Source organism: Taudactylus pleione, unplaced genomic scaffold (assembly GCF_031769625.1).
Source record: "Taudactylus pleione unplaced genomic scaffold, aTauple2 ptg000117l, whole genome shotgun sequence".
NCBI classification, from domain to species: Eukaryota; Metazoa; Chordata; class Amphibia; order Anura; family Myobatrachidae; genus Taudactylus; species Taudactylus pleione.
This window is the reverse complement of record NW_028284519.1, coordinates 18537706-18563234: the sequence shown is the minus strand read 5'-3', so window position 1 is coordinate 18563234 and position 25529 is coordinate 18537706. Positions and strand designations below refer to the sequence as shown.

The following is a 25529-nucleotide window of genomic DNA, read 5'->3' as shown; positions in this document are numbered from 1 at the left end:
TCCGAGCTCGTAACATGGTACGCACCACAGAGCTGGAAAACCCCCGGGACCTCAGCATGGCCGTCTCAACAGCCACGCCGCCAAAGACAACCGAGTCAGGTCCGGGTGAAGACAAGGACCCTGAGACAGAAGGTCCGGTCGTAGCGGCAACCGCAGAGGACTGTCCACGGACAGACCCTGAAGGTCTGAGAACCAGTGCCATCTGGGCCACGCGGGAGCTATCAACAGGAGCGTCCCTCCTTCCTGTTTGAATTTCCGGATTACCCGTGGAAGAAGGGAGACTGGAGGGAACAGGTATGCGAACCTGAACGTCCACCGGACGCACAGAGCATCCACCAGAGACGCCCCTTCGTCTCTTGTGCGAGACCCGTACACCGGCAACTTGTTGTTGTGCCAGGACGCCATGAGGTCGATTTCTGGAAGACCCCACCTGTCCACCAGTAGTTGAAAAACGTCCGGGTGCAGGGACCATTCCCCTGGATGAACGTCCTGACGACTTAGAAAGTCCGCCTCCCAATTTAGCACTCCCGGGATGAAGACCGCTGATATGGCCGGAAGATTGCGCTCCGCCCAAACCAGGATCCGAGAGACCTCTACGAGAGCCGCCCGACTGCGAGTTCCTCCTTGCCTGTTTATGTAGGCCACGGTGGTAGCATTGTCCGACTGGACCTGCACCGGGTGACCCTGGAGAAACCGCTGTGCCTGCAGGAGAGCATTGAAGACCGCACGGAGTTCCAAGATATTTATTGGAAGCTCCGCTTCTGTCGGCGTCCACCTGCCCTGGAACAAGTGTGGACCCGAAACTGCTCCCCAGCCCCGAAGACTGGCGTCCGTTGTCAACAGGACCCAATTTGGAACCCAGAACGGACGTCCCTTGTTGAGGTGGGTCGTCTTTAACCACCACGCAAGGGACAGGCGAACCTCCTGGGTGAGCACAATCGTCTGGAACTTCAGAGACTGAGGCAGCCCGTTCCACTTGGACAGGATCAGGTGCTGCAGAGGTCTGGAGTGAAACTGGGCGTATTCCACCATGTCGAACACCGACACCATGGAGCCCAGTAACCTCATCGCCGAGTGTAAGGACACCCGGCGGCTGTGCAGACAACTGCGCACCCTTGACTGTAAAGCAGAGATCTTGTCCTCCGTCACGAAGATCCTTTGCTGTCCCGAGTCCAATAAGGCTCCAAGATGCAGAATCCTCCGAGACGGGATTAGAGTGGACTTCTGCCAGTTGATTAGCCAGCCGTGCCGTTGCAGCAGTGCAATGGTCAGGTCCAAGTGGTGTAACAGGAGCTCTGGAGATCCTGCCACCAATAACAGGTCGTCCAAGTACGGCAACATGCGGACTCCTTGCAGCCGCAGAGAAGCCGCCATGACCGCCATCGCCTTGGTGAAAACACTGTCGCCAGGCCAAAAGGTAACGCCCGAAACTGGAAGTGGTCGCTGCTGATTGCAAACCGAAGGAACTCTTGATGGCGCAAAAGAATAGGGACATGCAGGTAAGCGTCCTGTATGTCCAATGACACCATGTAGTCCCCAGGTTCCAGCGCCAGAATGATGGACCGTAGGGTCTCCATCCGAAACTTCGGGACCCGCAAAGACTTGTTGAGTGCTTTGAGGTTGAGAATCGGACGATATGACCCATTGGGTTTCTGTACCAAAAATAGATTTGAATAGAAACCCTGGCCCCTCTGGGAGAATGGAACAGGCACTATAACTCCAGCCTGGAGCATAGTGTGCAATACCTTCCGCAGCTCCGTAGCCTTGTTCCGGTCTGATGGTAGACCCGTGGTGAAGAATCGAGCCGGGGGTCTGTGCCGGAAGGAGAGGGCGTACCCGTGGGAGACCACCTCCAGAACCCAAGTGTCTGTCGTAGTGAACGACCAACACCGGGAGAACTGCAGCAGGCGGCCTCCCACCCTGGGATCCCCCAAGGGGAGACCCGGACCGTCAGGCCGCAGGCTTGTCATCTGGCTTGGGGGCCGGACGTCTGGTACTCCATGCCTGTTTCCGGGGCTTGACCGATTTCTTAGGGCCAGCCTGTCGAGGAAACGACCGTGGTTTGGGCCTGCCCTGGGCCCTAGATGGCCGAAAGAACGATGGTCCAGAACCAGAAGGAGCAGCGGCCGACGGGAGACAAGCAGATTTGGCTGCCGCCAGCGTGGCCACAATCTTATCCAGATCCGGACCGAAGAGAACTTCTCCGGTAAACGGCAACGCTTCCAGACCTTTCTTGGAATCTGCGTCCGCCTTCCAGGATCGCAGCCACAAGGTGTGACGAGCAGCTACCGCTGCTGAAGAAATTCTAGACACCAGAGTACTAATGTCTAGAGCCGCCTCGTTGATGTAGGTGGCCGAATCACGGAGATTGCCAACCAACTCCGCCTGTTCGGCCGGACAGTCGGATTCAAAAGACGCCTCTAATGAATCCGCCCAGCGCTCCATCGCTCTGGCAACCCAGCAAATGGCCATAGCCGGCCGTGCTGCCCCCCCTGCAAGGAAATAAGCGGACTTCAGGCAGATTTCTACCTTGCGGTCCGTAGCATCCTTAAGGGAGGACATGGATGGCATCGGCAATGTGGCACTACGGACAAGACGGGTCACGTGAGAATCCACCTGTGGAGGGGATTCCCACTTAGCAAAATAATTATCCGCGAACGGATAAGCCACCGCCAGGCGTCTCTGCGGCTGGTATCTTTTGCCAGGTTGTTTCCACGCCTCCTCTAAATGGTCCACCAACTGACCCGAAAGAGGAAAGACTGTGGCATCGCCCTTCACATCTTTGAAAAAGGCATACTTAGATTTAGCCGCTGGGGGAACTTCGTCCTCAATCACCAAGGCTGTGCGGACCGCCCGAATAAGTCCAGGAATATATACTTTGGACTTAGCATCAGCGTCCTTAGTATGGAGAGGTTCCTGATCGTAAGGATCCAGAATCTCCCCATCATCAGACGTCCCTTCGTCATCCTCATAAGGAGCGGACAGAGACGCCACCGGCCTTTTATGAGGCCGCATCACAGACTCCCCTTGCAACACATCCGACAAGTGCTGTACAGAACTCGTCAGGGAGTTAACCCACGCTGGCTCCTGAGAACCCGGGAGCGGGTAAATAGGGAGACTGTGGGGTACCACCAATTGTCGTGGGAACCCCTGCATGGGTGACGACACCACAGACTGCTGGGACAAACCCATCGGAGTAAACGCGGGCTGCGGAGCTAACTGGCCCACTAAAGCTGTTAACGCCTGAGCGAAACAAGCCCAGGGCGGCTCCTGTACCGGTGCTGTAACCGTAATAGGCCGCGCCATGGACAAACACTGCCGGCAAAGGCCCTCCGCGCTACCTTCCCCCTCCGCTAACGGTACTTTGCACGTGGTACACTGTAGCCGGAGGGGAAAATCACTTTCAGACATGATGGCACCACGTATGTGACCTCTCTCACCAATTAAGTATTAAATAGGCGAGAGACCACCCTGCAGCACCGCACCGCAAGGGCTTTAGCAGAAAGAACAGGGACAGTAATAAAGCTGACAGTTTAGAGAAGAAAAGTTACAGGCAGCGCTAGCACAGTCACATACAATGCAGAGAAATAACAATTCCTGCACTAACAGCGCTAATCACTCAACTACACAGACACAGGGCCTGATAGGACACAGCGCTGCATACACAGACCTGAGCCACAGCGGAGGAGAGGTATGCGGGGGGACCCAGACCACGATGCTTCCTTCCAGACTTCCAGCAGCGTTCACCATGCGTTGCAGAGAAGATGGCCGCCGAGGAGCAGAGAGAAGCTGGCCTGGGGGAGGAGCGCTGACACAGGACCAGTCAGCACAGTGCAGAGAGGGCTGTGTGCAGCGGGGGAGGCGCCGGCTGGGAGACAGGGAAGGCGCGCTCCCCTGGCATGCATTTAACCCCTGGGACGCCGCAGCGCTACCGCTCTGCTGCGGTCCGCTGTCCCAGGGGGTAGTGGAAAGCGCAGGTTCAGTACCTGGCTCCACGCTGCAGCCAGTCCCCAGGGAGCCCCCTGCCTGGGGACTTAGGACCATGTGACCAGCGGGGACCCACCGCGGGACCCCGCTGCTTACCTTTGTCCCCCTTGGATCCGGCCATGGTCCGGAACATCTGGGGTCACCGCTAGCTGTGACCCCAGATGCTCACCAGCATCCCCGGATCGGTACCGGCGTTCTGGTACCGGCGGGGGTGTAGGGAAGACAGCATGGACGTCAGGACTGACTGTCCATGCTGTACATCCAGATGTGCAGCCACAGCTGCACTGAAGAAAGCTTCAGGGGCTCTTCTAGCCCCCACTCCGACAGGTGCACCCGACGCCGGCCGGGCACCAAACTAAACTGAGGTGCCTTGGCCCGGGGGCGGGGTATAGGAGGGGGACCTAGTGCATCCTGGGAGGCTGAAAGCTTAACTCTTTGGTGCCCTGCGACTGACGTCACACCTATACCCCAAGGTATCCTGTGGATACCCTATGGACCCTGAAGTAGAAATACACTGGGCAGTGTTATCCAGACAATCTCAATGCACCTCTGTTAAAAAGTATAGTATTACCTCCCCTGATCCATAACAGATAGCTGATGCTCCTCCCAATCTTATTAAGCGTGTCCAGATGGGACCTGATAAAGCTGAAAAAGATGATTCTGCAAGTGTAGGAGTTACCGTAACACCACTGGCTCTTCCCCAGTATATGAACCAAAACACTTCACAAAGTGCAATTCTGCAAGCAAGTGTGCCACAGTGTTACCCAAACGGTCTGCGTCGTTAGAAAGGGAGCCCCAGGATATCACGTCAACCCGCAGCAGAGGAGTGATGTACGCCGGGCATATTTTACAACTATCCAGATATTTAATATAGGATTCATAGGGTTGCTATAAGTTCCCGGTTTTGCTGGGTTCGTACCGGAATTGGAGTCTGTGCCCCAGCATCCTGAAAACAGTCTTCGGGATGCCCAAATGTCCCGCTTTTGTGGGGTCTGTTAGAGGCACACTCTGCCAGGTGACAGGGGTTACAGAGAGATAAATCCATCTATAATCGCTGCCTGCATTCTGCTCAATACTGCCGCGGTTATAGACGGTTTCATCTGTGGGACCATGGAGCCTGTGTTTTGTTCTTCCGGTACTGCTGGACTGAGCATTGACAAAAAAATATATATATCTACAAAATAAAATGCTCTTTCCCCTATTGTTATAGAACAATAATAAATACTAACTAAAAAAAAACAAACAGAATTTTCCCTATTAAATTCAATGAAGTACAATATTATGTCTACTTGTCTTTTTTGCATTGCAGTGCATTTCTAAGGAAAACCATGGTAGCGGACCATACTCTTCTTAAACAGTTATGGGTCAAATCAATCATATAGCTGCCGCAAGTAATTGCGGATGTATATCGCCCTTACAGTCCAGGGAAGGTGGGAGTGGCGAGGGAGGCAAGATGAGGCATTGCAAAGGCAACTCATCCCCATCGCAGATAATTGAAATGATCCCTTAGAATGCCAGCTACATAACTTTCATTCTTCTCCTTTTCAGTACAGTAACAATGGCATCAGAGATAACAGCAAAATCAAAAGCAGGAAACTTGAGAAAAAAAAAATAAACATATCTGGGACATTTATCAAGCAATATACAGAGCTACTTTTATACCTGCAACCAATGTCTGCAATAGTCTCATCTCCATAGTAGGTGCAGTGGTCGAAAGTATGGTTTCCAACGTCTGCAGGGAGGCGGCATCAAAAGAAGCCAAAAGATCTGGATTATCTTCTGTAACAGTCTGCAGACAGTAAGCTAGGGACAAACATGCAGTATTCAGAGAAAAGAAAGATATAGAGAGTACAAAGCATTCACAAAAGGAGATCTAATGTTGTCCCCGGCGCTGCCCGGATTTATTTTTCACTCCCTCTCTGCAGAGAATCCCTCCTCATTCTCTCCCCCTCTTACTCCAGCTCTTTTCCTTCTCTATTCATTTTATTATATAGATCAGACCTGGCCAACCAGTGGCTCCCCAGCTGTTGTGAAACTACAAGTCCTAGCATGTTTCACCAGCTGATTGGTGTGAGGGAATTCTGGGACTTGTAGTTTCACAGCAGAAGGAGAGCCACAGTTTGGCCAGGCTTGATTTAGATTATACATGGCTATACTTTTTTCTTTTCATCCTTACTATTGTACTTTTTGAGTATGTATTGTTTATCCTTTGCAGAGTGATTTTTTCTTCTCTTTTTGTGGCCTGGGCACCCCCGTATGCCTTATTACTATACACTTTTTATTTCTATTGTGGATAATGTTGTGATTGGTTAATTTGAGTGTCTGTACTTTCATCATGAGGCAGTATGTGATGAATAAGCATGGGGAAATAACTGAAGTGTTTGAAAGCTGTAGATGTGCGTTATGCTGGAACGGTCTGGATGTAATATCACTGCCACAGGTGAAATGGGTTACATGCCAACGTGATAACATATTTATCAGAGGTTGATGTGATCATATAGATATAGCTGGATACAGACACTGCCAATGATAAAGGTACTGTAGAACACAACAGACACCTACCTGCAGAAATTGACAGTTCCATGTTACTTTGGAACTTGCGCAGGCACTGTATAACAATGTCCACACAGTTTTCCTTGTTGAAAACAGATAAGGCCTTACTGTTGCTTTCACTGTAGAGATACAAGCAGGGCGAAAATATAATTTACCTCCTGGTTATTGCAGGCAAAGCAAGCAGTCACAATAGACAAATAAAAATAAATAAATAAATTTATAATATATATATATATATATATATATATATAATATATATAGAATTTATTTTTTTTCCATTTTCATATATTTAATGGCTACATTTTAAACTTGATTATATTTATAGATTGGTCATCTCTGTGAACAATACATTCAGGGAGTATTTACAGCTGTCTTCCGATCACTGTGATAACGGGAGTTGTGATTGGCCACAGATGCATCACATGCAGATTTGAGGCACTTGCAGATTCCCAGTTGCAGAATTCAGACCTGCCTGTTACTGCTCTGGTTTTAGTGGTGCTCCTGACTGAACCAGCACATATTACACCATTCGGTATTAATCTCCTGACCTTGAATTATTTAGGCTTACTCAAGACCTTGTAAATTTGCAGCATAGAGGAGACTGGCTTAATGGAGTTGTACATATATAGCATGAACAAATACAACAGTGTTTTTTGTTGTTTTTTTTTCTTAACAATATTTTTAGGATTAATTACACGCAATATTCCAGCCAGAATACACTGCACTTTTGTTAAACAGTTGTTTACATTCCATTAAGCAGTGCTGAGGGTCTAAGATATATACATTTTACATGGTAATTTTATAGTCTCCATATATCAATGGGTAATCAAATATATATTTCCAAATAAATAAACAGAAATCATTTATGAGTACTTGTCTACACATATACAGATGTGCCCTCGCACATCTCTTCTGCAGTCAAGGCAAACAGTGATAGATATACAAACACACAAGGAAGGGTTGAACTCACCATACATTCCACAGAACATTAATTGCTTGGTTTGCAATGTCTTCAGGATAGTTCTTTGGCGAGTCTTTGCTCTTTATTGATGGCTCCACATTTGAATTAAAGCCGGTGGAACACTGTGCCAGGAAGAGAAATTATATAATTGACTTAAAGTGCTTACACACTGGGCGTTAAAGTGGACGACTGAACGATAACGATATCGTTATCGTTCACTATATCGTCCATTTTTTACACCAAAATGATGAACGATAACGACGATGCGCATCCGGCGGGTCGTTCGTCATTGTCGTTCATCGGGCAAGCATGCAGGCCAACCTGCACCGATATCGTCAGGTTGCTGCATGTTGGGGAATGGGGGAAGAGAGCCGGGCGCTGAACGATACCGTTAATTATATCGTTCAGCGGGTGTGCTCAATGTCGTGAAAGACATTGAGCACACCCTGCCAGAGACACACTAGACGATATCGGCTCAGGGTGCATATAGTCTAGTGTGTATGCTCCTTTAGTCTACTTTATACATAATTAATTATTAATCAGTGTTAAACTCCAAATACATTTTGTCATTACAAATTGACACTTTGGAATACAAGAAAGTAATTCAGAAGAATATAGTAAACCCACTATAATCTCCACGAATCCTAGCTACATTACCATGTTTAAACAAATTACATTTTGATTTTCCCTAATGAGAAACACATAGCACTGTATATAAGGGGCACTAAGATTGTCGTTTTAGAAGGCGTCCACGAAACTAGAGCAAATACGAATGTTTAATTTACCTTTGGGTCCAGCACTGCCACAATCTGAGCAGTACTCGCTAAAACTCCAATGTTCCAATCCTGTCTTATAGTAAATTAACTATTATGTTGCCAAAGTCCTTTCTCAGCAAGTATTTAGTTTATGGAGAGGAGGCAGTTACAGCACTGCTGCCAGTTCGGATCAGAAAAGCAGGAAAGCGGATGCCAATGCAATGGACTGTTAGCAAACCTAAGGTAAGTAGTGTTCATTCTAGCACCCTGCACCTGTCACAACCCATCCATGCAGTTCCTCTACCCTGCCTGGTGTGTCGCTTCCCTGCTCTGGTGCTTCTAGCATACTCAGCTGATGCAAAAACTGCTGAGGTACAGACCAGAGTGTGCTAGAAGCAGAGAGCAACACCCCAGGCAGGAAAGAGGAACTGCACGGGTAGTGACAAGTGCAGGGTTCTAGACTGAACACTAGGTAAGTGCACCATATCAGGGTAATGCCACAATACAAACAAAATGGTGAAGCATTGCTGAGCATGCTGACACTAAAAATATATATTACTTTATATTTTCTCATACATAGTGTATAGTGGTTGAGCACAAACGCCACACCTCCTGGTCTAGGTTTCACCCCCTTGAGGATCCAGTTACAAGATTACAAATGAACTGAATCAATGAACATTGCTGGAGTGATAAATAATATAAATGTAAAAATGTGTGTTCTAGAAAAATGCCCAAAAGCAATACAATGAATCACATTTAATAATCAAAACAATGTAAAGACATCAAATTATACCATGAACAACTCTAACAATAAAAAGCATACAGTGGAGTATTATAAAAACACATATAAAAACAACACAATTGCAGTGTCCACTGTGGTTAAATGTGGACAAATAGAGGACTACAATCTGCAATATTAATCTCTTGATATCCCAATATTGAAAGCGAACATAGATGAATAGTCAAAGTGTCGCTGACAGCACAGAAATTATGTTTTTTTCTTGTTGGTTTGCTACCATTCTTGAACAGCTGCAGGGAGATAATCCACTAAGTGTCTCCAGTCAGCACCTAAGGCTATATTTTTAGTTTTCCAGTTACAAGATTACAGCTACGCATTAACGGCGCTGACAGATGAGAGAGGGGAGCACAGCCTGAAAAACATGGGCAGGGAATTCAAACCCCCACTCAGTATGTGTATGAGTACAATCTGCACAAACCCATCACAGCTGCTTGAACAGCACAGATAGGTTGATTCCAGCAGTCTGATAAGTTGGATCAGTGACTGTATTGCAGTTGTGGCGAGATCAGTCCCCCAACAAATGGTTACATGAAGAGAAGTGTGGCTAAGAAGCAGGAGGTTGTACAAAAGGAGTTTATCCTCCTTAAATGCTCCATTTTTACAAGACACTTTACATGTACTTAAATGGTGTACATATTTATTTTTTTTTGGTCCAAGCTAAAAATAACTTAATAGGATCAACAGTTCTCACACTGCATATAGAATACAATATTGCATTATAGACCCATAACATTAGAGGACAGCAGCAAACACACATACATAGAATGTAAAAAAAAATCCACAACCAACAAACCTCTCTCAAAAGAGCCACTAAGGGGGTCATGATGTCCCTGGTCACCATGTCATCACATACTTCAAAACCTCCACAGGTGCTTAGGTTCCTAAAAGGAAGAGAACCCACAAAAGGGAAAAATATACAAGAGCTCAAAACAAGAACAAACTTGAATGAAACAGACTTATAACACAGAGGTGGTAAGCCAGCAGTGTAAGGTTGCTTACCGTAAAGCACCAGCGGCCGTTTCTCGTACGGACATACACTTATCAAGCAGGAGCGGTCCAAGACATCTGACGGCATCTCTCTGCAGGAGGGAAGGGATGACCTGCTTCTGTTCCACAAGCTTGGAGATGCTAGCACAAGCAAATTCCCTAACTTCAGGACAAGGGTTCTGCAGCTGCGGGAAAAAAAACACGAATAAAGTATTAACCAGTAGTCAGCACAGGGCTCAGCCGTCTTCTCCATGTATGAGGGTTCCCATGTTATAATATAAGCTACTGAGTTATTATCTTTTCTTTTTAAGAGGCCACAGTTTCTGCAGTGCCATAAAGGGAAATACAAAAAGAGAGAAATCGATGAGCTAGGTATGACACAGACAAGACAAGGGTGGGTTAATCCCTATTGCCTTGATGATACATTTAGGAGTGGGGAGATAGTTCTGCAAACACAGACTGTACCCTGTAAGAGTCACTGAAGGCGGGGGGCAATTCAATTGATTGCGATGTTGAATAGCCCCGGGAAGGAGGTCCCAGAGCTATTAATTTCATAGGCTTAAGTACTTCTAGTCTGACTTAACAGCGTGCTTTTATGTCCGACTAGAAGGACTTTAATGGTGCGTACACACTGGGCGATTAAAGTGGACGACTGAACGATAACGATATAGTTATCGTTCAGTCGTCCACTTTATCGTCCATTTTTAATACAAAAAAGATGAACGATGACGACGACGCGCGTTCCCGCGGGTCGTTCGTCATCATCGTTCATCGCGCCGACATGCAGGCCAACCTGACGACCTCGTCAGGTTGCTGCATGTCAGGGAATGGGTGAGAGAGCCCGGCGCTGAACGATATCGCTAATGATATCGTTCAGCGGCTGTGCTCAATGTCATGAACGACATTGAGCACAGCCTGCCGGGGACACACTAGACGATATCGCTCAGGGAGCATATCGTCTAGTGTGTATGCACCTTAAGTCAGAGAATGACGGTTAGCGCGACTAAAGCAGGGCGTTTACTCTCGAGAACTAGCATTTTGCAACTTAAGTACTTGCGTCATGCTGTTAGCGCCGCACTAAGCTGTGAAAACAGCATTGCAGCCGGCACTTTAGTCTGATTTCTGCTCTCCCCTCAGGAGGGTGCGAGATGAAATCCTCCTTAGTCAGCTTAACATTGCGGTCAATTGAACAGCTCCGGGACCTCCTTCCCGGGGCTGTTCAACATTGCAATCAATTGAATGGAACGGAGGCACTGACTACCAGCTGCACCCGCAGAAAGATTACTGGTAAAATGAATACCACTGATATAAATACAAATGTTAGATAAGCTTGCACTGACATAGGGTAAGCAGTGTTGGGACATTAGTGTTATAGCTAGGACAATGTAAAAGGTGCTGTGACTGATGTGCACTAGGATAGGTTCTATAGGCAGCACTGGAAAAACACTGGGCAGATGCATTGCTCACTATGCCCAACACGTGTCCTCCTCCATGAACTGGCACAGTAGGTAAGAGCACAACACACACAATGCCATGTAGCCAGACCAGACCTTCTGCAGCAAGTCTCCGGCCTGTAGGGCCTCACTGTCCTCCTGCCCTCCGGCCTCTGCTGGCTGTGTGACGGAGGGCGTAGGGGAGAACCCGGACGGCTTAAACTTGCGAGCTCTGCTGCTCTTCCCCATGGTCATTCCTCACGGGGTGCTTCGAATAACTTTATTGTCAGCAAAATACATTTACATTAGTTTTTTTTTCTTCAACAAACTTTATCGACATACAGTAAACTTCCTCAGTCACTCGTCGTGACTACCCCTGCTTCTTCCTACTAGTAGTGTGTCGACTGGAGTGACTGAGGCAGCTGCTGCAGTAGTAGGACGGCGCCTGCCAGTCTCTGCTTGTTTGTGAGAAGAACATTTGTACACTAAAAAGGGGTAAGAAACGAGTGACACTACAGCTGCGGTGGAACTACATATCCCAGAATGCCCTGCTAAATGTTTGCTGTTAGAGCATGCTTATACTGTGGAAAGGCATGCTGGGATGTGTAGTTCCACAGTAGCTGCAACGCCAAACGTTGTCTACCCCTACACTATACTGAAAGAGTAATGACAGATTATATCATGGAAAATGTGCATCAGACATAAGGTATTTATAGATATATTTATTAAACTGATTTTTCAGGAAATTACAGCAAAACATAAGTATCCCCTCCGGGGTCTATGTAGAGGGTCCCCCCATTTCCGATCGCAACTATCTTCCATTAGGGTTGTGGATAGATCCCCTTTTTTTTTTTTTATAAATTCTTTCTTTTCAAAGCAGAAGACATACTTTTGTAGCAAAAAAGAATCAATACAAATCATAGTACTGTACATAAAAAAGCACAACAATACATCTCCATATTTAGACATACAAAAAAAACAGAAACCAAAACTAAAATAATTTAGTAAAGTCTAAAGTATAGCGTACTCCACTATAATAATCAGAAAAATAAGGAAAAGAAAAAAGATGGGGAAGAAATATAACAGAGAGGAAAAGATAAAGAGGGGGACGAGGGGGAGGGAGAGGGCAAATGTACACTGGATGTACCAAACTCTGAACCAAAACACCAGAGATATTTAGGAATTAAGGTTGTGGAATGAGGGCTGCATATGAGCAGTGGCGGAACTCCCGGAGACAATGGAGTAATTTGCCGCCGGGCGTCAGCCCTGAAGGGGGCACCTGGCTCCATTGTCCCCGGGAGCTGCATGGAGGAGCACCGCTGATCGGCGCTCCACCTCCATTGGCGTAACTACGGAGGGTGCAAGGGGTGCGGTCGCACCCCCTGCACCCTCCATTTGCCGGGCGCCCGCTGAGTGTGATACCAGCGGGTGCCCGGCTCCTATCCAAACCCCCGGCGGCAGCCGGAGGACGGAGCTCCCTCCATCTTCCGGGGTCCCGCAGTGTATTATGGGAGTGACGTCATAACGTCACTCCCATAGTGCCGAGGAGCGAACGCCGGGGATGGACGGCAGCAGCACTGGAGCGGGGATAAAGGTAAGTGTTTGGTTTTTTTTGTGTGTGCGCGCGCGGTGGGGGCCATCACTACTGGGGGCAACTACAGGGGCTCACTACTGGGGGCAACTACAGGGTGCTCACTACTGGGGGCAACTACAGGGTGCTCACTACTGGGGGCAACTACAGGGGCCTCACTACTGGGGGTAACTACAGGGGCTCACTACTGGGGGCAACTACAGGGTGCTCACTACTGGGGCAACTACAGGGGCTTCACTACTGGGGGCAACTACAACGGCCTCACTACTGGGGGCAACTACCAAGGGCTCACTACTGGGGGCAACTACAGGGGGCTCACTACTGGGGGCAACTACCGGGGGCTCACTACTGGAGGTACTGCATAGGGGGACCATTACTGGGGAGCACTACATAGGCGGGCACTGCATAGGGGGACCACTACTGGGGGCATTATATAAAAGGAACTGCAGAAGGGGACTGGTGGCAGCTGGGGCTGGCATAGGTGCTGGGGGTGGTACATTTTAGTTTGGGGGGGGGGGGGCACCAACATTTATCTTGCCCCCGGGCACCTGGGATGAAGTTACGCCACTGCATATGAGGCTGAGGATTTAAAATCAATCCAGCTGGACCATATAGCAATAAACTCAGAATGTTTCTCAGGGACTGAGTAAAGGACATCATCCATGGTCATATAAAAGTCAAGGCGTTGACAACAATCCCACACTGTCGGAGGAATCCGAGAGCGCCAGCGAACTGGGAGTACCGCCCTAGCAGCATTATTAATATGTGGAAGAAGGGACTTTTTATAAAGAGAAATCGGGTCGGATGTATGGGAGAGCAGCCAGAAGTCCGGACCAGATGGTACAGAGTAGCCTAATATCTCCGAAGCCAAGGCTATTATCCCTACCCAAAAGGGGGCAATTAGTGAACAATCCCACCAGATGTGCATCATCGTACCTGTTTCCCCAAAGCATCTCCAACAGAGAGGGGACACCGTGGGATAGCATTTATGGAGACTGACCGGGCAGTGGGACCATCTTGTCATTACCTTATACTGCGTTTCCAAAATCTCCAAACTATTGGAACCCATATTAGTAACTTTAAACACTTTATCCCAATTAATATGAATGTATTTTTTAATAAAATCTGTATCCCAGGCCTTTACAAAAAGAGGGTCATCTTCAAACATGTTATGCAATAAAATCTTGTATATACCCGAGATTATATGTGTGGGAGACTGCCGTTGCGAACACATAGATTGAAAGGGTGTCATATCCCTAGCAAATACTGAAGGACCCCCAAGAGAAGAGGCAAAATGTCTGAGTGTAGGCCCAGAGACTTTGGTTTGTAAGAGAAGTATTGGTACTTAAATCTGAAAAGGTTATATATTGACCATTGGACACAAGTTGGCCGGCCCTAGAAATCCCTGCATCAGACCATGTGGAGGAAAACCGCCCTGAGGTCCCAGGACGGAAAAGGGGATTATAAAGGATAGGAGTAAGAGGCGATATCACTGAAGAAATCCCAGATTTAGCACGCAATTTTTTCCATATTTCCAATGTAGGGCCGACTATTGGGTGTGTGGAACGAGCAATTTTAGAGCACCATGGCAAAGTGCTCAAGTGAAGATTGGACGATTCTGCCTCCAGTTCCACCCATTAATTACCCACGGTGCCCCGAGTCCAGTCCAGAACTCTACTGAGTATAATGGCCTGATGATATGTGGATATCATTGGCAATTGTTGGCCTTCCCGACATTTCCGCCTAAAAAGCACTTCATGTTTAAATCTGGGCTTCCTACCCCCGCAGACAAATTTTCGGATGAGGGTATGTGCTTCAGACAAAAAGCGGATAGATCCCCTTTAGTAAGTGTACCCTGACATCTTCAGTTACTTTCCACGTGGACATCAATTGGGAATAGTAACCATGCCCATAGCGTGGCGAGCAAAGCGAGCCCGCCAGGGTACAAATTTCTTCTGTGACCTTTAACCCTGCATCAGGCGCACCTCTGGGACTCCCAGGTTCGGGCGCAGTGCGCCTGACAGGCACCTGTTATAAAATCGTCATTAGCACCTAATTAACTAAATTCTAACGTTCTTAAAGTGATCAGTGACCTTCATTAGGATGTACAAAGAGAGAATATATAGAAATCTGATTCACAAAACCACATTTATTAACCTTAAAGCAGGTAAAACAAAAAAGACAAAATTATGCCCGTATTCAATTTGAGGCGAAATGTCGTAATCGTCGATAATTCATCGCCGATGACGTCATTTTCGCTTATTTCATTTATCCCCGTATTCAATTTCAAAGACTTTTCGCAGGTTCGAAAAGTCTGAAAAAAAACGGGGATAACCTTTCATCATGTTTTACATGGCGAAAAAAAGTGAAGAATTGAGGTTTAGGGGTGCAGGCTTTAATAAAATAGCATGCACGCCTGGGAATAGCCCCTAAAAATGAACTGTGTCAAAAAAAGTAAAAAAATAAAAAAAATAGGGACACCCCCCCAAAAAATATTTTAATTTTGGAGTAAAAAAATATGGGGAACAGTGTTTAAAAATAGCTAAATAGGTTCAGGGGTATTCTCTAAGTATGCGGCAGGTGCATTTTTGCAGAATGTTTTAAAAATTAGTTTAGGGACATAAAATTATGCTAGTACCCATTTTCATGTACCCCAAATTTGATGGGAACACTTTTAAAAAGGAAAAAAAAAAAACCTAAGTGCTCTTCTGCATCACTTCTTCAATGTTGGGAAAAAACACCTGCCGCTGCTATTTAAAAATGCAGAACACATTCTGCAGGGCTAAATGGGGGTACCCACAGTGATCCCCCATGTCTGGACATCATTAGGGGGGTCCCAGGATCAATTCCAGAAAATTTCCCTATTTTTCCCGATACTTACCTTTCCGCAGGCTCCTGTTTTTGCTGGCTCCAAATTGAATATGTGGATAAAGCGGGCACACGCCCGATACTTTATCCCCAGAAAAGCTCCGATGTGGAGCAAAAAGTCCAGCACAGACTTTTCTCTCCAATATTGAATACGGCATTAGTGTGCCTAACAAATCTACCTGGACAAATCTACATATTTCCGCAAAATACCCACAACCTTTGTAATTTTTGTTCATAAAATGAGCAAAATACACAAAATTGTGAGAAAATAAAAAGAAATACGTTCCTTCAAAAGTCAGACGAGGTCGGGCGCAATGAGCCTGAGAGGCCAGGAAGGTCACTACTGCATTCCATGCAGGCGGCGGGAATACTGACTAGACGGGTTTCAAACAGCACCTAGAGATAGGACGATACTAGGTGAGGCAGGCCCCTGCGCCCCCTTGCGGCGCAGAGGTGAGCGAGAACAGCTTCGTGGCGCCTGACGGCAGGCCCGCCGAGAGCCGCGGCGGGCCCGGGAAAAGGGGGCGTGTCCATGTCCTCTTCCAAGTAAAAAAAACAAAAAGAAAACATTTGCCACGCTGGCGTGGGGGGGGGGGGGCGCAGTGAGCCCCCTCAGCCCAGCGCATAACCATAGGCATCGGAGACTGCTGTGGCTGCTTCATAGCAGCGGCACCCAGTCTCCAGGGCAGCCCAGCACACAGCAGGCCAAAGGAACGACCATGATGAACGAAGCGCAACATATTTGCCGATGTGGACGACACGTCAGCTCAATCCGCCGGTTCGGTGGACATAATGTCTAATGTGTACCCACCATAAGTTTTAGAAAAGCAGTCCTATCTATTTTATTTTTTAATTAACAATTAAATATTAGTTTCTGTACATCTGAGTATGTTTGTATATATTTGCATGTCACATGAACCTTTAATTTGTATTCTAATGATTGTGATCATTTAAGCAAATATCTTGAAGGCTGTATTTATACTCGTACCAGTACAGGAGTCATTTATTACTGCAATGTAAAAATTGAAGGAAGGAGAAAACAGACAATAATAAAGAATAACATTTTATTTGAACTTAGCATTGTATAGGAAATCCATTTCTTCTCATTGGTGTTATTCAACCTTCAATTGCAAACTGCATGCAATTCCCAGGACCCATCACTTCTGTGAATTCTTCCAGCTCCAATGGGGAATCGACCAACACCATTACCGCACCTTCCCAGGACAATTCAGGCTCCCTCCTCGCTGACCATGTGTTATATTGTGTGATATATGTGACCCAGTGTTTCAGCACCATGTGACTGAGGTGTGAACCACGAGAAACACTGGTGAATGCTTTGACAATTGAGGTGCAAGTCCCATACGCAACGGTTAGCTCTAGAGATTTGTAGCGATCAATTCTCCTGACACAAAATGGAAAATACATATGAATGAGTACGTTCACATCCCTGATTGTGCAGTGTTCAAGAGCGCAGAATGCGAAACCAGATTTTCATCTCTCTGTGTGGTATTGGTCAAGAGGAGGGGGCACATTGGCTCAGGGGTAGATGGTTCAAAACATATATATTATTTATTCAGGTTGACTTCACCTTCTCCCTTAGACACTATCCAGTGTCATGAATATTAAAATATATATTGCATTTCTGTATTATGATAATACTGTGGACTAGAATAACCTATTCCCACCTAGATGAGACCATTCTATGTGGTACAAAAAAAGAATTGGTATCCTTATATAACATCAGTATTTTCTAAGGTCTCTAATGCAGTAATATTAAATAAGTGAGTCTTATGTTCATCAAAATACTTTGTTTCATACGTTACCAAATTGCTTGTGTTTAATACGAAAAGGGAAGTGTTAAGCCGGGTAGTGTGTACCAACCTTGCACGCGACGGGAACCTGGCGTGGTGCCGGCGTTGGGAAGTGCATACACATTTGCCGGTGTATACACTTCAGCAGCATGGCCGTCAGACCTACATGTAGATCCGACGGACGAAGTCACTGAGGACACGCGGGAGAGCGCATCGTCAGTGACATCACCCTGGATGATTTCAAGAATTTGTTGCAACAATTGGTCGCTATTGACAAATTTGTTTACAATGTCGTCTAGTGTGTACCCGGCTTTAGTCTTCCTCCCTATTGTTATTTAGTCAAGAGACAATAGAACATTCTGATTTGACAATGTAGTGTCTAACATATTAATTGAATTCACTTGCTTGTCTGTGTATAGGAGTATTACTGTATGTATCTAGTGTTACTCTTTACATGCTTATATTATTCCTATATTACTTTTTTAGGGACTATTTTAATTTGTTGCTCTGTTACAGAGTACTCGTATGACAGCAGTTTTGACATAGTAAAATGGTCTCCCAGTTAAATGTAGATAGACAGATTTATAAAATCTTGCTGAGAGATAAAGTGAAAAGTAGATCATAGCAACCAATCAGCTATTATCATTTTTCTAGCCCAGCCTGTAAAATGACAGAAGCTGATTGGTTAGTACTTTCTCTTTCTCCACGATTTGATAAATCACCCCATTAACATTAATGGAGCCAATTTGCACCTGGTCACCCAGATTTTTTCTGGCACAATTTCCCTGCACAATCAAGATACAGTTTTGTTTCAATGTGGCCCAGAACACAATGACAAAGTGACAGGTCTACAATAAACAGGAGCTGGTTGCTGGAATATAGGAAAATATTTTTTGTTTCACTTTTAAGATGAAAAAGAGGTAGGTGTAAAAGTAAGGTATTGAACAGTCTCCCACAAATCAATAGCCAGGTTATGGGCAGGGCAGTGTAGACAAAAGTAAGATGCAAGAAGTGATCTTCCAGCTTCTTATTGGTCGACTCAGTCAGTCATCCACTAGGTCAGTGGTTCTCAAACTCGGTCCTGAGGAACCCAAACAGTTCACGTTTTCCAGGTCACCCAGCAGGTGCACAGGTGTATTCATTACTGTCGGAAACATTTTAAAAGATCCACAGGTGGAGCTAATTATTTCATTTGTGATTCTGTGAGGAGACCTGGAAAAAATGCACTGTTTGGGGTCCTGAGGACCGAGTTTGAGAACCTGTGCACTAGGTTGAATGCGCCTTTGCTGGTGCAGAAACGTGGAGGAAAACAGCTTCAGCAGGCAATGAGAGGGGCATCTCAGCAAAGCTTTAGCCTATGTACTGTAAGTATATGAGTATTGAAGGGGTTCCCTTCTATCACATAACGCATGCACTAAATTTACATTAATCCAAGTAAGCTGCCAGTATGTTATTGGGACTGTGGGAAAAGACTGGAGCACCTGGCGGAAGCCCACGTAACCCACTTAAACACAGCAAGAACATACGCAATACAGAAAGTGACCTTGGGCGGGATGCACGACACATCGCAATTTGTATGCAATGCACCCCGCCACTCATCGCATGGATGTAGAAAAACGCGAGGACAGCTCTCCCGATAGAGCTGTCCTTTGCGAGAGAGGAACTTCCGGGTTTATGACCCAGACATCCCTCTGTCGTCCTTTTGTGCATTCACAGTAGGACGCGCGCACACCGCGGGGGTGCTGGGAGGGACACAATTGGATCCCTCCTATGGTCTCATAGCTTTGAGATGGCAATGCGAACCACTATGCCACCCTATATGTAATAATTATTGATATAGGCTATTGGGTGGGTGGATGGGGGAAGGGGGTTCAGAGGTCACACTTCCCACTGACTCTGGGTTTAGTTCCCAGCATGTATAGTATCTAATGCTGGGTACATACTAAACAATGTGTGTACCCCGCAATGGCACGATATATCGGGCAGTCCATAAACACTGCACGATCTGGTGTGAAACCACACAATATATATCATTCCCCTGCCGCATCCAGAGGTATAGTGTTGGCTGCTGGATCTTCTGATATGCGAAGAACAACACACGGGAACACGCAATCACCCGTACACACTGACAATGTGGCCAATATAGCATTCCGATCTGCATTGAAACGATATATCATACGATATATCTCTTAGTGTGTAAGCACCTCAACATTGATGAGGTTGCCCAATGTCCCAAATGTCTTACTCGCCTTGCAAATATCAGCCCCTGATCTTTTGTCTATGCTAAGGTATTTTTTTTTTTATATTTACCAACTTCTCAGTACAATTATATTTGTTTTAGTTGGGTAAAGCAGTACATATGCTGTATAAGCAGGTAAAGAGTACTCAGATATTATTTCAAGTCAAGATGTTATAGAATTTCACTCTGTTTTGTCACACGTACATATTCACCTGCCTAACAGCCAAGTGTCCCTGGAAATTGTTTATAATTGTTTGACAGTATGTAAAAATCATTAAAAAAACGTAGACACAATTACAAATTTATAGTTACATATATGTAAAATGATTTCCTTATAACTGCAGTATATATATATATATATATATATCTTTCATCTGGTGGTGAAGTCATTCCTGATTATCAAACACAAAACTACAGTATAATCTGTCTGCTGCCCCGCAGCCCCCCCTCCAAAAAAAAAAAAGAAAGAGAACAAGAACATAAATTAAAAAAAAGACTAACCCATGGAAATCTCCACTGCCACCAAAATCATAACAATCACAAAGCATTGCCATTTTTTGTATAATTCTATATATATATATATATATATATATATATATATATACACACACACACACACACACACACACACACACACACACACACACACACACACAGTGATAGGATCCCTGGTAAAGTGGTCTGTGGCAGGTACATTTGTCCCAGATTCCTGTCTTTTGTGTTTTAAACCCCCAGGAGAAAGTCTGCAGTGTAGCAGGCTTGAGTTTCGGCTTTTTGAAAAGCCGGTTTGGGACCTGGGGGTTGTGGGTGAGAGGAGAGGGAGGGCTCCACCCACAGCCACTCCAGGTTTTGGTTCTCGCAGCCTGGTAACAGGCTTGTTAGTTTTCCACCTGAGAGTGGCCAATATAAGCCTAGTGTGTTTAGGGCTGAGTGTCTCACCTGGGAGAGCAGACAGGGAGTTTGTTCAGAGACACTGGAAAACCTAACTGTGAGTGTTGTGCTGTGCCTTGTTTGCTGGTGAGGGCATTAGGCCCTGCCAGGTTCTGGTAGTGAGGGAACCACCTGTAAAGTTAGAGCCCGGCCAGGGCTAGGTTTTATGTTTATGTTTTCTTTATGTTGTTTCTGACATTGTACAATAAAGACTGGCGCCGACCAGCTTGTACTCGCTTCCAGACTGGTGTGCTGCTTCCCTGCTGCTGTGTGTGTGTAAGGAAGGAGTCCCCTACCCAGGAGAGGGACCTCCTAATCTGACTGTGTCACAATACACATACATGACATTTTTTGTTTTTTTTCATTAAAAAATATACATGTTGATACATCTGGGTTTTTATGGAGGAAATTGTGTGTACATAAGATAAAGCAATCATAGGTTTTCCAGTTCTACTCCTAGGGAAGGCAGAAATATACAATGGTTGCACTCTTTCCCACAAATGTGGCTGCTAAATGGCAATTTGTGGTAAGAGTGGTGGTGGAACTAAACTCCCATGATGCACTGCCAACTCCAGTCAATGATTAGTTAGAATGGGAAGATATTGCGGAAGCTAAACAGAGACCAAGCTTCAAAACACTTAAGCCGGGTACACATTACACGATTTTTTGCAACGATGTCGTTTTCCGATGGATTGGAACGACAAATCACTGAAATCGTCAAAATGTATACGCATTATGGGCCTGATTCAGACCCGTTTACAAGGCTGCACGTAGCCTGCCGTTGTTTGCAATCTGCCCATGTGTACAAGACGCAGTGCGTGTGCGAAAACTAGTCCATGCGATCGGGAAGCGTTCACAGCCTGTACACAGACGCACCGCAAGCATGAGTGACAGGACGTGCCATTTGTGGGTGGTGACAGGGGGTGATCAATGGTAACGGGGGTGTGGTGGTGTGAACGCAGGCGTGTGTGGGTTGGAACGCCATTTCAGGGGCTTGCATCAGTAAGACGCATCGTCAGCGTACACATCACATGGCTGAATTACACACAGCAGCACTCGTAGTGCTTGTGGTAAGGTATGGTCAGCCACAAGTGGTATGTATGGGTCCGATGCTACCGATCGTTTAATACACTTCCTGGAGATGACGTATGTTACTAAGGGAAAGTGGGCATCTTGTGTCAGGCTGGTGGGCGTCTAGTTTCATACCACAATTGCAAGGGAAGACGTACTGATTGCGGGATTTGCATGCTTTGGCTGCGCACGAACGCAGCCTAGCAAACCGGTCTCAATCAGGCCCTATGCACGCTCCCGCGTCGTCATCCATCACATCCTCAGATCTGCCGTACATGCTGCCCAATCTGAGGATGTGATCGATGACTCAATGCATTTGGATGCGGCGGGGTAACGACATATCGGGCGATCGTTCACCAGATGGTGTGGTGTGTACAGACCGCATGATATATGTCATTTGTCGCATCTACCGTCGGCTGGGTACCCAAGTCGTCTAATGCGTACCCAGCTTTACTCTTTAGGAGGGAATCCAAGTGCTATTGTAAGACCCCTCAGTGTATTGGATAATTGGCAAACAAGACTCAAAAAAACTTTTCTGTGAGATAACAAATTATAATACTTTTTTAATTATTCAGTATATTGTTTTCTAAAAATATCATTACCCTTAACAAAAAAAAAATAATAAAAAAAAAAATCATCCAGTACCTGTGTTGTAGTCATAATAATTGGGTCAGAAAGCAGACACCGATAATAGAAAAGAATACACACAATGCTCGGACACTACTGACTGTACAAGATTAGGTGCAGGTTACAATCTACCAACATTTTAAAAACACAAGTCAGATTACATGTTTCTGGAGCAATGTTTAAAAGATACAATACTATCCTAAACTCTATTTCCTTTCCTTTGTTTAAAAGAGGCCTTTAATTCATGCACACAAACATCCATCCATAGATTGTTCCATGGATACAAGCAGCACATGCACTCTCCCAACAACTAAAAATAACTTTGAAAATGCTATTCAAAAAAAGAAATGGGCCATTAGAATAAAAGGCCTGAGACTAAAAGCTGTTTTGACCCATAATACATGTGAGAACTTGGGTTTAAAGTGTCTTATGTTTGTGGGTTTTTTTGTTTCACCTTACTAATTTTTTAAAAAATTATATGATTTTATAAGCTTACATTTTTACTGACCATATCTAAAAAACAAAAAACAAAACAAAAAAAACTCTCTTAATTTTTCCTATAAGTTCTCCTGAACCCACAATACAAAAGGATGGGAACTCAGGCTACAGCTGATGGTGTCAGGTAGTGTAAATAATTCTAGTCAACGGGCTCATAAAATGGGGATGGGATAAAAAAAAAATAAAGTAGATTTCATCTATTATCATACAGTAACATGGACAGATGTTTGCATTGAAATGGGGACATTTGAAATAAGCAATATGAGAGATTGTGGAAAAAAAACACTACACATGAACATCACATTCTGCTGAAGAAGAATTATTCTTTTGTAGGCATACACCTCAAAACACACATGTACTCTGAAGTAAAGGTAATAGAGATAAAAGTGTAGAGAACCTACTAAATGCCCATAGAGAATGGGGGCGTCCTTTTGTGGGATGAGAATGTACCAGGGTCTGTTCACTAGGAACAAAACCTTTAATGTAGTGATAATGATGTTTCTAGTTAAATGATAGGCTGGGGTATAAAATATTGCTACATCCAAGAAAAAAAAGCAGCATCTACTGAATGAGGGGCCATATTCATGTAGATCGTTAGATGCAAACACACGGGCCTAAGTTCTTTGAATGCCTGCAATGTTTTACTAGTATACAGAAATCTCCTTAAAGACCCTCTACCACTTACAAGTTGGCTGTATGATCTTTGATATATAGGGTGTGAAGTTTACAGAATAAAACACTTTCAGACATTTATCAGGTTTGGTGGCCCTTTAAAATACTTAGTGCTTGTGAAATATAAAATTGTTCAGATTAAAACGTATCTTTCAGAAAGTAGCTTTCCCACTGATGGTTATAAGTGTTAAAAAGGCTAGAGGTGGTCAACTGCATATTAAGACCCCGCGAGGGGTCCTACAGATGTGTCCTCATACACCTAACCTCAATACTAGCGTACCCGCCAGGCTGTTTCAGGGGGGTGCCGCACCTTCTGAAACAGCCTTCGGGTTCTGTCCTCCACCTGCGGGACGCAGTGTTCTGCGGGTGGGGAAATGGCAGAGCAGTGGTCACCGCCGGTGAATAATACCGGCACATTCACAGTGACCGCGGCACCGGGCACCCTCCCCAAGAGTGACGAAAAGGGGACCAGTCAAAGACACACCCTTTTTTCTGCACACGCAGAAAACTCCATGCTCCAAGTCCGGTGCCCTGCCTGCTGCGGGACCTAGAGTGAACACTAAATAAGCAATGCGGCACAAGTTAGCCGCCAGTTCCTGTGCCACTTTGTAGCGCAGATAATCTTTTTCGCCCGAAAATGCATCTTAGTTGCAATGCATCACAGGACTGCACCGATTCATTTAACATGCGACACATATATTTGTGTGCGACTGAGTCTGTATATGAAGCACAACAAAGCAGCGTGAAAAAAAGCTGCGGCTGCTTTATCGTAGCACTTCGTATATAGATTCCAACTCCGTCGCACACAGATATACAATTGTCACATTAATCAGTGCAGTCCCGTGGTGCATGTTACTTGCATTACATTAAAGCCATATTTTCTGGTGAAAAAAACGCTAAGCGTCAGCAGTGTCGCACGGGTCCTGATGCCCAGAGAGTAGCTATTTGGTATGACTGCAGCAATAGTGTATGAGGACAAATCTGGATGACTACAATTTAACTCTTTGGCAGCCAACTTCTCTTGGGATCCTAGACACAACATGGGGTTTTGACAACGGGTGAGGGGTCCTTTGAAGTAGACCATCTGTCCGCTAGAACAGTGTCTTTTTCTGTTCGCAAATAAGATGCCACAATAGCTGCTTGAAGGCTTCATGTCACTGGCCCACCACTCATGAAAGTCCACCATCTAAAGCAGCTTTTGAATTTGAAATACACTGGATCAGTCCTGAGACACCTTCAGTGACAAGTAGGCCTGTTAAACACGCAAAGATATCAACTACTGCATAACCAAATGTACTAAAGAAGTCCTGTTATAAAGTATTCTAAGTTAACTAAAAATGATAAAACACAACTAGAGATATAGTTAAAAATAAACTACACATCTGAAATACTTAATGCACTGCTGTCACAATATTTGGTGCAGTCCCTGCTGGCACACTGTTGGAAACAATGGTTTCCGATGAATCAGAACCAGAGCTGGGGGAACATGGTTACTGACTGAAAATGGAATATTCAGGAGAACAGAGAAATCAAAGTTTTGTATAGTTTAGACAACTGTTTGCCTGCCAAAGAAATTACCCTCCAATGCAGACATCTGGACAGGCTAGAGAGCATCCTGAGCGGTGAATACAAATCCAATCCATGGTGTATTATAGACAAATAATGTATTTGACGGCCACCTCACAAAAAAAAAAAAAAAAAAACCTCACCACCCAAACCCCCCCCCCCCCCCCCCCAAAGAAAAAAA

The 25529-nt window shown here is 45.5% G+C and overlaps 1 protein-coding gene across 1 annotated transcript in view; it reads right to left on the bottom strand.

Moving 5' to 3' along the window:
• The window catches only part of HEATR3 (HEAT repeat containing 3), a 35026-nt gene extending 23295 nt beyond the window's left edge, over positions 1-11731 (bottom strand). Inside the window, exons 1-6 of the mRNA XM_088471885.1 lie at positions 11593-11731; positions 10055-10227; positions 9849-9936; positions 7511-7623; positions 6550-6659; positions 5650-5790 (exon numbers count right to left, since the gene is read on the bottom strand). Coding sequence (XP_088328011.1) covers positions 5650-5790; positions 6550-6659; positions 7511-7623; positions 9849-9936; positions 10055-10227; positions 11593-11730 — 763 coding nt within the window. The 5' untranslated portion in view covers position 11731. The remainder of the gene's footprint in view (positions 1-5649; positions 5791-6549; positions 6660-7510; positions 7624-9848; positions 9937-10054; positions 10228-11592) is intronic.
• Positions 11732-25529: the final 13798 nt, after the last annotated feature.